The following is a 13,757-nucleotide window of genomic DNA, read 5'->3' as shown; positions in this document are numbered from 1 at the left end:
CTGTAGAAAAAGGCTATGATTTTATCACAATTCAATAATTGGAGATAATAACCCAATAATAATTTGTTTCAACGTATTAAAAGCTTAGTGAGTTATGGGCCATTAAACAACCCTTTTCCTTATTCTAAATGATAACTTCCCATCTGGTAAATTGGTTTCGTTTTCTTCTTATCCAAGTTTATGTACTTTAAATTAATTTTCTCCAAATATGCCCCATTATATTCCTACAATACATATTTAAATATATTCATCCCTCACTAACAGGACCCAATAAAATTGAGAATTTGCAAAAGGCAAAATGTTGGACTAAATTTTGTTCTACCTCTGTACATGAACAAAATATCCATAGTTAATTAAAAAATGTAAATTAAATTAATATAGACTCTTTCCTTTAGAAAATAATGATTTGTGGGATCATTTAAAGATATTTTGCTAGCTATAAGTATTTCTATTCCCTCTTCAGATTACCTAACGAGCATGAGTTGGCTTATAAATTTGATTTTTAAGGCAGAAAAAAGAAACTCTATATTTTAAATATCAACCTTGAACAGTGTTCAATCCAAGAAAGGTCAATTCAGCTGTTTAAAGTCTTTTGGCTATTAAGCACATAGTTCGATATCCTAGATGTCTTAGGTATTGCTTTGAAAACTAGAAATTATCCCAGGGTCCCTAAGGCCAAACAAGGTTCTAGTTGTCATGTTTTAGAAATAATCAGAGTGTCTAAGAAAGTCTATAATGTAAGAGTAATTGGAACTGGAAGTCTGCATCTATTATAATGACTGAATATCTAATATTTTTGTATATTATTATTTTCTCTTTCTCTCTCTTTTTCTTTTCCTGTCTCTTTAGAATTTACTATTGAGTAATTTGTTTTTATTGAAATTTAGATCCTTAATCTAATTTTACTATGAAATAATTTAAGTACACATAATTAATGTGGAGAGTAATATGTTTAAGTTGTATCTAATGCCCAACTTTGTCAAATATTAACATCTACATATACTAGTTCCTACAAATATATATAAGTATAAAACTGAATAGAAATTTTTAAATGAAACTATTGAAACAGTTGTAGTTCTCTGTCTTCATTCTTTTACTTCTAAGAGAAAAATCTATTTTGAATTTAGTGCTTAACTTTTCCAGAAATGTTTTTTATATATTTACTATTTACATATGAATATATGTATCCATAAGCAGTATAACTTGCTTCTTTAAATTTGATATACCCAATGTAATTCTATTTGCACTATTACATTCCTCGATTCTCTTCCTTCGACAGAGGGTTTCTGAAATTTTCTACATGGATGCATGCATGCAGCTCTTTTTCTTTCACTTCGACTTCCGTATCCAATTAGTGACTATACTTCAATTTATCCATTTCTCTTCTTGTAGGGCATGTAGATTGTCCTCTTTTTTCTATTATAATTAATTCTATAATAAATACTTTTGAAAATATTATTACGCATGTGCAGAAGGTTCTCAAGGGCATGTAATTAACTGTGATGAGCTGGTTCTTGGAGTATGTGCATTTTAAACTTCATTGGATATTGCCAAATCACTCTCCAAGATGTATGTTTGTACCAAAATATACACAAAGGAAAGTATATGAGCACTGAAACAGAAAATAAAGGTCTTGTTCTGTTTAACAGATACTGAGTTATTTTTCAGAGACAACAGACCAAAATTGCAAGTCATGCAGCCAGAGCATGTACATAAGAGAGAACTTTGACCTCCAGCTGTACCTGGGACCAAAGTCTTACCCTGTCCCCCACAGAACCGAAGAACTGGGACATAACTGGAACTTTAACACTGGAACTTTAACACTGGAACTCTTTCAGAAGCAGAGGGTCCATTGTCCAGGAAGATCCAGTGTTGACTCCCCTTTACCATAAAAGGTCAGTCTCCAAGATCCTTCAATCAAACCTTGCCCAGCAAACACTTGTGCATACCTGTTCCCCACTATCCCCTTCAAAAACCCACCCTGAACCTTGGATCAGGTAGTTCAGGCTTTTGAACATTAGCTTCCTGTACCCCTGGGTGGCAACATTTATAATAAAATAACCAATCTTTCTCCACTGCAACTCTCGATGTTTAGTGTTTGGCTCTGCTAGTGCTGGATGGTTAGATTCTTTCTCTCCCATAATAGTTTCTGAAACTTTATCTTCCCGAGCAAGTGTTTCCTGGACTAGTAAAATCATATTAATGCAAATAACAAGTTGTGTGGTCATAGATGCTTTTGATTCTCAACTTAAATGTTGAATTCTTGTTTCTTTTGACCTGAAAATCACGCATGTGTCTTTCTATTTTCAAAGAAATACAACTGGAATTTTCTCAATTATTGATCTTGGGTTGTGTTTTATTTAAAGTAATAGCTTGAACATGATCTAGGACCAAAGGATGCCCTGTATAATTTTTTTTCTTTTAAAGAGTATGCATTACTGTAAACTCTCATATTTGAAGCCTGTCAGAGCACTTAGAAACAACATTTCTCTATGTAACATTCCTACAAGATATTTCATTGTCAGGGTTGGGGGGATATTATGATAATATTATCTGATGGCTAATATTAAATATCCTTCATGTGCTAACCAAACTGGCAAGAAATACAATTTTCTCTAAAAGAAATTCAAGAAATATCTTTATAAAAAAATCCACCTCAGCTTACTCCTTTAATAAATTATACTCATACACCTAAACATATAGATGAGTATTTTAAAATTTCACTTATAAGACAATAATTGGAAATCTTAAAAGTAGTTATATGTGGTAATAATGTTCATCTCAGTCTGTTAAAGCATAAATTTAAATCATAGTAAAGCTTAACTATGTAATTGTATTAATTAGGGAGAGACACTTATTTTTTTTTTGTAAGGAAAATTATTGCATAATTACAGTGCAGAATATATCTACTGAAAATTGTCAGGGAATATTTTCTTTGGTATTCGATTTAGTGCAATTTTATGTACAAAATTTGGTTACCAAGTTTAGGGTTTGAAAACAAAACTTGTACACAAACCACCATTCTGTTTATAACCATAGAACACTAATGTTTGCATTTTATTATAATAAAACCAAAATATACATTAACAATTTTCAATTATTTTAGATTACAAGACTACATTTCTTTTAATATAGGAAAACTATAAATTCAAAATTGATTGCTAACCACTTATAATATCAGAATTAAATTACATAATTAACTGACATATTTGTCCTTTCCCCCCAAATTTTCTATCTCAAACTAAACATAAATACGTTATACTACAAAATATTTAAATGAGAGGTATATGTCATGTACATGTTCCTGTCTTTGCAGTGTCAATGTGTAGCATCTTGGAATTTTAGATCTTATCTTTAATCTCACATGTAGGCTAAATTATTTAAATATTGTGGTCATTTTCTGTGAGAAAAAAAATCTTTCTACAAAAACATTTTACATATCTTTTTTCCCTAAACCATTCTGAATAAGACTAATTCCAAAACATTGTCTAAGACTAATGTAACATTCTAAAGGGAAGCTATTTCAGTTTTGATTTCTATTTGTATTAATGATATACATGAAATGTATCTTTAAGTTTAAAATATCAGTGTTTAATGCTTTTGTTCAATTTAATATTTTGCGAACATCTAGATATTAAATTGTCCTTGAAAATTTGATTTTGATAATGTTGAAAAAGGCACTGACCACTGCAAACTTACTGTGTAGTTTAGTCTATACGATTCAGCAGGAACAGAATAATAGCATATAAAGAACAAATATAGCTGAAAAGCAAAAATGTAAAGTAAGACCGTTTTGCAGGCAGCATATTGTAAATGAGCATTATTTTCTTAATAGATTGATGAAATTTTGTGTGAATTATAATTCTACTACTGTAGTAGCTTTTGTAAATTTCTAAATTTCCTATTAATATTATTCCTTCTCTTAAGTAATTTGGTTGTTTTCCAAAAACGTTTTATTCAATAATGTGAATATAGTGTTTTGAGCTCTTTTTCTTTTTTCAGGGGGGAGGGGTGGGTATAAAAGAGTTCTACAAAAATTAATTATCAATTTCTAAACAAACTTAAAATTCCCAATAAATTGAATGTAAATTAATCCAGACAGGCAGAATTCCATTTAGCAGCATAAAATAGCTGGAATGAAATGCAAGTGAGAATATACAAGTCAAAGACATATGTATTCAAAACTGGGAGAAAAATATGAATCTCAGAATAAACATAGACATTTTAAGATCTCCCCATAGAAAGCTAATTTCTAAGCAAATGTATTTGAAGCTATTAACAATAATCTTATTTTTCTTTATTTCAAAGATATTTTGGTAAAACCTTCAGTGGTGAGGAAGTGTATATTGTGTCTCATTTCTAGATTTAATGAATTCACACAGTTCCTCAAAGGCAATTAAAAGGTTAAAAAATTAAACATAGCTTAGATGTCCTCTATCTTTATAAATACACATAAATCTTTGCCTATACTTTGTTTTCTATATGACATTTTATTTTACTAACAATATTTCAAATATATATTTAAATCATTATCATAAATTATTTAGATCCAAAACAAGCTAGAATATTAGTTGTGAAGTAAAATAGATTTCCCCAATTTTTTTTTTTTCCTGAAAGAAGTAATTAAAAAATGGCTTGGACATTCATATTTGAATGAAAACCAAATTTATTTTCATAAGTCAATCCTAACATTTTAGCTTCATGTAGTATTCTCAAAGTCATCCATAATTTGATCATTACGGTCTATATACAAATTTTTGGAAATCTTTAAAAAGTAAAATATGCTCCCACTTATTTGCTTTAAGCTTGCTATGAGTTCCTGGAACATTTTAGCCCAGCAAGTCAATAGTTACAAACACTCTTGATATGATATTCAATTAACAGTCTAACCCTATTACATCTATTATTATGCATTATTTTTTAAAAGAGTGATTTGTGCTGGTTTGCCTTTTTAAAAATCTAAGTTTTCAAATCTTAAGTTTTTCTTACAGTGAAACATCTACAAATATTTAGAAGTTTCCTATCAAAAGGGGTACTTAACCTCATATATCAGTGTGACTACTTTGAGATAGGCAAGCGTTGCAAGTAAAATGAATGTAAGATAGAATGTTTTGAACGTAAAACCAGTCACAGACATGATATTGAACTCTGAAACAAGTTGCCTTCTGATCACACAGATTCTCACAGGCTTTTCTTTCAAGACACGTAGAGTGCATGAGAAATGAGCAATGTCTGCTATTTAATTTTCTGAAAAGTTGCCTTCCATGTGAGGAAGTGACTAATTTTTCATTTCACACTAAAAAGGGTGTGACAAGGCAAAACAGAAGAAGGCTAAGAGTTTTGTGTTTAAGAAGGAAAGGTGAGTCCTGCTTAAACAGGCAGAAACATACCACGTATATTAAGAGGTAAAGTTAAATTGTAAATATCTGAAAGTGTTAACAAAATATGAAAAATGTTTATGTTGTGAGTTTGTTTTCTTTACATGCGGTAGGCTTATTTATTATTAAATTACTAAAACAATACTACTTGAATTATAGCATATAATCTCAGAAATGCAAAAAGATTGTGTGGAAAAAAAGTCAAAGAGTTAATTTAACCCTTTCCGTTATCAAAATTTTTGCATTTGTTCTATTACAAATATATCTCCCCACTCTCCACCACTGTTGTCTACATAATTCTATTTCTATATATGTATATATTGCTTTTTCTATTCACTCAAATAAAATCCAATATTCAGGAGAGAATAAAGCCAGTAAATGGAAATAATTTATAGAGTATGATGAATTTTTAGAAAAAAGAGGGAAAGTACATACTGAAATCCCATTGGTTGTAAATAAATTTGTGCTCATGTCCCAGGATCCTTTAGAAAATTTACTTTTCCTCAGACTTTTGTTAGCATTTGTTATAATCTGAAACTTTTTTAGCAGATGGATTATAAATTGGCAGCTACTTATACTCTGGTGAATAATGTGCATTACATTTCACCCACTTTATTTGTGACTGTTCTTTCTTTTTATGGGGATATAAGTTTTCCCAAAAGCCAGAATTTATGGTTGTCTTTCCTTCTGTCTCTTAACAGATCCCATCTGCATGCCTTCCTAATAAGATGCAATATATATCATGACGTTTCCCTTATTTTATTAAAATGTTTTCCCATATCTTACTAAAATATTTATTAAGCATTCTGTCCATGTAAAGTTCAGCATACAATCTGAAAAAGTATCACTGAGCACCAACTTCTCTCTGTGAACTTTTACTCCTGACAATCCTAAGGAATTCTAGGAAGAGCATTTATACCCTTAAGTAAATCAAGGTTGTAGTACACTAAATAACCCCCGTGGTCTGAATGAAATAATGCACCTCTCCAAATTCCTAAACCATGCACCAAGAGTGAACGGCTCACTGGGAAAGCTGCTGTTGATAATGTGAGCTGTCTGAATTTGTGTCTTCCCTCCACAAGGTAGTCGGTTCTAGAGTGGAATGACATCTGTTCATAAGAACTTATAACACAACAGCATGATAAATTCTATGCTTAATGGCCATGCAAGGGCAACAAAGCACCTTAGTACAATATCAAATGTGATGCTTGCTTAGCTCACTTATTTACATGACATCATAAATTCAAAAACTCAGAACATAAAACATTTACAAATGTATAAGTCCCTATTTTGGGGATAATTTTGATACACTGCAGGTAAAGTTTAGTTCTTAGAAAACTGGTTCAGATGAATTATTTGCCCTTACTATGCCATATTTGCCATACATAGTCTTATTTGGGTTATTTTTCTTGCGCCTTAGCAAAACTCCATGGAAAACTCTTATGAGTTAGTATAAGGGATGTACAAAACAGAAGACAGTATTTCTGCAGGTAAAAAAATCTTTTCTTCAAATTAAATAAAAAACTACGTGGCCACAGCTCTAGGAAGCTCATCTCTGTGATGTCTTCGATTTCGTTTCTTCTTCATTTCCTGCATATGCTTCCACTTTGGGCTGCCCTTGTTTCGCTGTCTCCGCTTCTCCCTGTGCCACATCTGTTCGCAGTACTGGTCAAGGCTGAAGTTTGGGCTGCTAAGGATTTGGATGTAGTCTTTGTATCTCAACCGTGACTCAGCCAACAGATCTTTGACCTGCCCCTCCTCATGCTCTGCCCTCTGGGTATTTTCCATCTGTTCATTCTCAATGACATTCAAAGTCAGCTTTACTATGGTGTGGATAAAAGTGTGCTCCTGTGCTTTGCAGTAATACATCCCAGAGTCCTTCTTCTGCAAACTTCGAATCAGTAGCCCATATTCTGTTTTGATGATCCTTTCATCAGGTTTCAACTGCAGAATTGGAAAAATGTAGGTAATAAATGAAAAACAGAGAGGACTATGAGCAAATGAAAACAGGCTACATAGTTTCACTTAGATAAACCTAAAAGATATATTCCCTGTCTCTCTGTCATCAAGCATAATATTGTCAGCCATAGCTGAAGACAGTGAAAAAATTCAGCTGAAGTAATAGCTCCCCAAAATGCACGTTTGCTTCTTATTACATCTAACCGAACTTTTGGAATACAGTTAGTTTTTCTCCCAGTCTACAAATAGGAAGGAAAAGCTATAAAAACTAATGAAGTAAAATTGGAAACTATCAACTGACAACCTTTACAAAGATTTCAGATACTAATTGCCGTTCTACCTGTAATGTAGAATAGAATAATGATTCCAAAGGAATGTACTCCATTTTGAATGATATCACCAAATATCATTCAAATGCTCTGAATAGCATTCGGAAACTCTTAGTGGTGACTTGTTAAAAGTCAAGTGGAAAGGCATGCATATAGCCTTTTGGATGTTAAAGCTGTAAGTGAGCAGGACCATAGTCAGAAGGTTAGCAACATTTAAAGCTGAATTTCCCTTTTTACTCTGGATTGAATTCTGACGCTGTGTGTGTATATGATACTTTAGACTATGCCATTTGTGGAAATAGTTGTCATACCTCAATATACTATAACATGGTAATGTGATTTCAAGTGTGAGAACGCTCAATGAACAAAAAGAACCTCTCCTGAAATGTGATGCTCTTTACTCTTTGAATCAATACTACTGAAAGGCAATTCAAATATTTGAGCTTTCTTGGCCCACAATCTGGTGTGAATAGTGAACCTATCTTCAATAAAACTAAAGGCATGTTTACTGACACAAGAGCCCTGTTTAATGTGAAGTATTGTTAAGTGGCTTGGTATTAAGTAGAATCACAACAACAACAAAGAAGTCTGGAAGATTTCCCAGTTTACACATCTGCCCCTGTATTGTAGACTTTTAGTTGATGAAAATCAAGGAGGCATAAAGACGGCTAAATTAAATTTATTCACAGTGGGTGAACTAAATTCTGCATCTTTATGTGAAAAATATGTAGGAAAAATCCTTCCATTCTAGAAATATGAGAAAGGGAAAAGAAACATCTCTGGCTACAAGCCCAGTTAACTAACAAGTATATGACCAACCACCCTCTGTGCCAGAGAAGTGCAGCTGGCGGGGTACCATGAGAGGCCAAAAGCAGGTCACAGCTCGGATCCCTGGTTAATGAGGCTGAATGGTCTCCAGGCCTGCCTTCGCCCTACATGGAATCCACACCATTAGGGTTTTGTTTGTTTGTTTCTTTTATTTCGACCATTTGGTGAGTAGGGTATATAGTATTTTTTTCTGTGGAATTTATTCTAAAGGGCTAGACATTTTAAAACACAAACTAACCTTGAATTCACTTACATTCTCAGTAACCATAGGAGTCTTGTGCCTAAAATAAATGTGAATTTGAATTGGTAGGGTTCTAAAAGGCCAATCAGAAACAGAAACATCAATCACACTATATATGTGTGTGTATATATACACACAGGTATATATGTATGTATATTTTTCCTTTAAATTATTTTACTGTAGAAATTATTTTTTTAGAATATAAATACATCTTAGAACACAAAACATTTACTCCATAGCCTAGGTTCTGGTCCCCATCTACTAGGTTTCTGATGATGACTCATTTAACTTTCTAGCTTGGTCTCTCATTTATCAAGTTAGTGACATAGTGCATGGTGTTTTTTTGCGGGGGAGGGGTTAAAAGTAAAGCTCTTTGAAGTTTAAAGTGTGAAGTATTATAAGCAACATTACAGACTACTGCCATGTAGCTGGAGAGGTGATGTTCTGAAGCCTTTATTTCTGTAATTCGCATAATAGAAAATCATCTACGGTTATTAGCATGACAATCAAAGCAGGTAACCTCATTTCCAGTTTATCTTTAGATTTCCTTTTCATAACTGGTATTCTTGCTAATGTTTAAACAGTTTCATGTGGCTTTAAAGATTGTCACAGCTCTGACTCACTACTTTTCATTATTCTCTTTAATCTTCTTACAAGAAGAAATTATGATTTTGATTTCACACGTATTATGCAACACTTTATCATTATATTTGCTATTCTCTTTTTGTATCCTGTTACTCTAAAGTCTGGTTCCCATCCCTCCTATACAGTCTACTTTTGTCCCCACAGGACTCAAGAGTTTCATAGAAACTTGGCACTTAATTATTCCTTTCTTACACAGAATGCTTAATTTTTCTTTGGGTTTGACCTATAGATATAAACCTTGTTTTAATAAATTTTAGGCTTTCTGGATTTAGCTAATGTCTATTAGATCATTTAAGTGATTTTTTTCCCCTAAAATTTAAAAAATATGCCCTTAAAGAAATAGCATCTCTAACAAAATACACTTTGAATTGACATATTTTCATAGGAGTTTTGCAATCTAGAGATAGAAATCTGTGACCTAGAAATTAAGTGGTTGATTAACATTTGCCTACTTTACATTCTCATTCTTTGTAATGCTTTCATTCCATGCTGGAATAAGATGCATTATCGGACTGTATCTCCACAGTGAAATGGCGGCACAATCAATTTAGAAGACTCAGCTCCTCTACAAAGAGATAATGTAATCTCTGGCTACTAATTTAAACCCATGGAATTTTCTCCACTCCAGAAATGATAAGTAAAAACTGCTCAGCCTTACAAATCAAAACCATGCTTGAACTGGGGTCGACTATCCATTTGCCTAATGTGAACAAGAGTAATATATTTGGCATTATTAAATGTAGATCTTCAGTGAAGGGTAATTTATTTAAAATAAGGAGAGTAACGTGGAAAGGGACAAAGGACATTTAGGTACTAAGCAGCAGGTGAAGGTCAGGGATTTCGTTTTCTGATAATAGCATCCTAATGGCAATTCCTTTGCAGATAATTCACCTGTCAGTTCTTTCATAGCTAAAGCACTGCACATGTCTTAGAAGTGACTAGGGCTTCAACAAACATAGAAAGAAGACTTATTTTAAAATAATGCTGAGGTAACTGGCTCATTATTTAAAATTTTTAAAAATTATATATATCTAACAGATTAATTTAATATCTTTGAGTAAATGTTAATATAAAATGTAAACTATAACTGCAGAAATAAAATAAAATAACTGGAAAAATATATTTTGTTTCACTGGAGAATGAATTTCTAAGTATAATAAGAAACAGATAAAAATCCATAGATTTGGCTATATAAATTATAAAACTTTTGTATGTTAGGAACAGACAAAATTTTTAGAGACATAGAACATAATAAAAGTTATTTACAATATATAGATAACATTAAAATATTAATATCTATAATATGTAAATGCTTGTTAAAATAATTTTTAAAGAAATACATTGATGTAAACTGAGCAAATGACAGGTAAGGCAATTCACCAAATACAATTGAAACCAGTAAGAAACATGAGAAGTTAAGTTCACATCCAGTAATATTTAAAGAAATAGACACTAACATAACATAATATTTTTTTCATGTCAAACATAATGACTTTCTTAAATAAAAATTTTGCCCCAGGAGTTCAGAAAAAGCACTAATGTGGTGATTTTGATGGGAAATTATCATTAATACTGTTGTTTATCCCCAGCCATAAAGATAATTGAAGTCTTTAACTTACTTATTTTTCTATTAAGTATTTATTCTAAGAAAATGGTTAGAAAAGTAGAGAAAGACTTAGATATAGCAAAATTGATTACTTTTTTAGAAGAAAACATGAGCTATTTAAATAAAACATGGAACATTAATGGATGACTGTGGCATCAGAACAGCAGGGGTGGGGGACAAAAAAAACATGGTATTAAAATTGAATGACAATGGGAAATGCTCATAATGTAATGGTTTTTGGAAAAAAACTGGAATAGACGAATCAAAATAGTATTTGTGCTTATCTATGCTTAGAGGCCTCACAGTTCTGAACGTGTTACAATATTTTCGAAACCATATAAATTGCTTTTATAATAAAAAGAACAAAAAATAAAACAAATACCTACAAAGAGAAAATGAAAATATTTGAAAATGCTTTTAAAATATTTTAAAAATCCACAGGAAAAAATACTACCGCAAATGGCATGAGGTATTGCCTCTTTTATTCATTCAGATCCCGAAAGTTCAACAGAAGCTTGGGGACTTCCAATTAACTCACTAGTTATAGCATAAACATCATCAATTTCAAGCATAGCTTTATAAGAAAGTCAGCAGATAACTGACTCATGACCTCCCCAACAGCATCCAACTGTGAAACAGCTCAGTGAGGAAATGTTCTCCCTCTGGCAGAGAATAACCTGGTGACAGCCTCTGTGCCACAGGAGATCCTGGACCCTCCCTCAGGCTGTTTTTGAGTGGAGGAAAGACTCTAAGCTGTGACCTCCTTGGTAAGGAGCAGTGGGTATCCTGCTGGGAAAAATGCTTCAAATCTAGTCTGGATTTTGTCCCCTTCCTCAGCTCAGGAAGCAGTATTGCATATCCTGGACAATGTGTAACTACCTATTTACAAAGATAAATGAAAATACTGGTTGAAATATTAGAGCTAAGATACTTTTAAGTAAAATTCAATAAATACACTATTTCTACTGCATCAAAATTCATGGAGCATGGTACTACCATGCCCATATGATGCACTGTTAAGAGATAAACTAACGTAATGCGAAACATTTTTAGGAATATAAAATATGTGAATGCATACATTCGTAGGTAAAAGTATGTATCTACAATTAAGAGATTACCCCAAGTAGAGTACCATATTTTTTTAAAAGTCAGATTAAATTTGCCATGGGGAAAATAATTATATTTAATTAAAAAGAAATTATCAAACTTCATTAAATATAAATTTAACATTTTAAAATTTAAAATCTAAAAATCTAAAATATTGCAATGTATCTAAAAGAAAATTTGCATGTTAAAAAAACTCAGATAATATTCTTTGAATATTTCTTGGATAAAAAGTAAATGCTTTATGTATAGACATTAAATAAACTTCCATGTCAGATATTTCAATATATATTTGTAAAATAGGACCCTTTTAAAATAAACATTTAATATAAATATGGATATACCATAATCTTAGAATTTATTCATGTCAGTAATAATGAAGAGTCGAGTTTTATTAGAGAAATTTGACATAATAGAGAATGAAGTTATTCTCTTGGTAATTAGTATGTTAAGTATCACCATTTTGATAAAAAAAAATTATTCTTGAAGATCTTCAATGAAGAAAATGATATAGCTTTTTAATGTAATGGCTGAACATATCCTTAAATCAATTTATTATAATAAAATTTGATTCTTCTACACCAAGGTTTCTTAACCTCAGTACCACCAAAACTGGGCCAGATAATTCTTGATTGTGAGAAATTGTGCATTGTAGGATGCTTATCATCATTCCCGACCTCTACTTACTAGATGCCAGTAGCACCCTCCACCCACCCACCCAGTTATGACAATCAAGAATGTTGCCAAAAGCAAACATTCTGAGAGCAAAATCACCTGTGGTTGAGAATCACTGTTCTACACCAATGTTTGATTGATTACATATACTATTTTAAATGTTTATAGATTTATAAAGGAGGTTTGTATTTGAGAGAATATTTGGTCCACCTCTTCATATGACAGAGAGTATTACAGAAGTTACAGCCTGCTTATAAACCCTCAGCAGTCAAGCTGCACACACAATCAGTGCTATTTCCCATTTTACACATCCTCCTTGATAGGTTTCTGCAATTTTATATGTGTATTTTACACTTGTGAGTAATCTTTTGCTTTGAAAATCATATTCTTATTTTATTTTCATAATAAATTTGAATTTATTTTTTCACAATATAAAATTCTGGCCCACAGGAGATAGTGATATTACCAGAGAGCAGAAGACCATGTTTCAACTCAAGACATCTAATTCAGAATCCCGTGTTCTTTCCATTACTCTTCACAGTGTCCTTAGTTTAATATTGGGAATTTTTGAACTCTAGACTGGGTATCAGTGCTTCCTCTTTGGCACTGAAGTAGGAAAGTAAAAATTCTGCCAATTAATCTTCGTTTCATGATATTCAATTAATACTAACACAGGATTTCTCAGACTACCCAAACTCATCTCATTAAATTCATATCTATCTATCTCACAAAATTTCTGTGGTACATGTCAATCACACATATATGTTAGAAAGCCTGAAGCAGAAAAAAATCAAAAGATGAATAGAACATCCATATTACCAAATTACTTATCCCTCTGTTGATTTAATTTTAATACATAAGAGTGAAAAGGTACATATGTGCAGATACTTATCCACCTGTTCACACGATATGATAAAGATAGATATTTCACTTCTTTTTAATACATACTTGACGTGTTTCATTTTATGATCAAATTGAACACAATTTGAGCT

At 31.9% G+C, this 13,757-nt stretch overlaps 1 protein-coding gene across 2 annotated transcripts in view; it reads right to left on the bottom strand.

Moving 5' to 3' along the window:
* Positions 1-4,610: 4,610 nt before the first annotated feature.
* The window catches only part of SEMA3D (semaphorin 3D), a 171,679-nt gene continuing 162,532 nt past the window's right edge, over positions 4,611-13,757 (bottom strand). For both annotated transcript variants that reach the window (XM_039878233.1, XM_039878231.1), the window contains one exon: positions 4,611-7,322. In XM_039878233.1, coding sequence (XP_039734167.1) covers positions 6,903-7,322 — 420 coding nt within the window. In that variant the 3' untranslated portion in view covers positions 4,611-6,902. The remainder of the gene's footprint in view (positions 7,323-13,757) is intronic.

Source organism: Pteropus medius, unplaced genomic scaffold (genome assembly GCF_902729225.1).
Source record: "Pteropus medius unplaced genomic scaffold, Ma_sr-lr_union100, whole genome shotgun sequence".
NCBI classification, from domain to species: domain Eukaryota; kingdom Metazoa; phylum Chordata; class Mammalia; order Chiroptera; family Pteropodidae; genus Pteropus; species Pteropus medius.
This window is presented reverse-complemented; position numbering and strand designations above follow the sequence as displayed.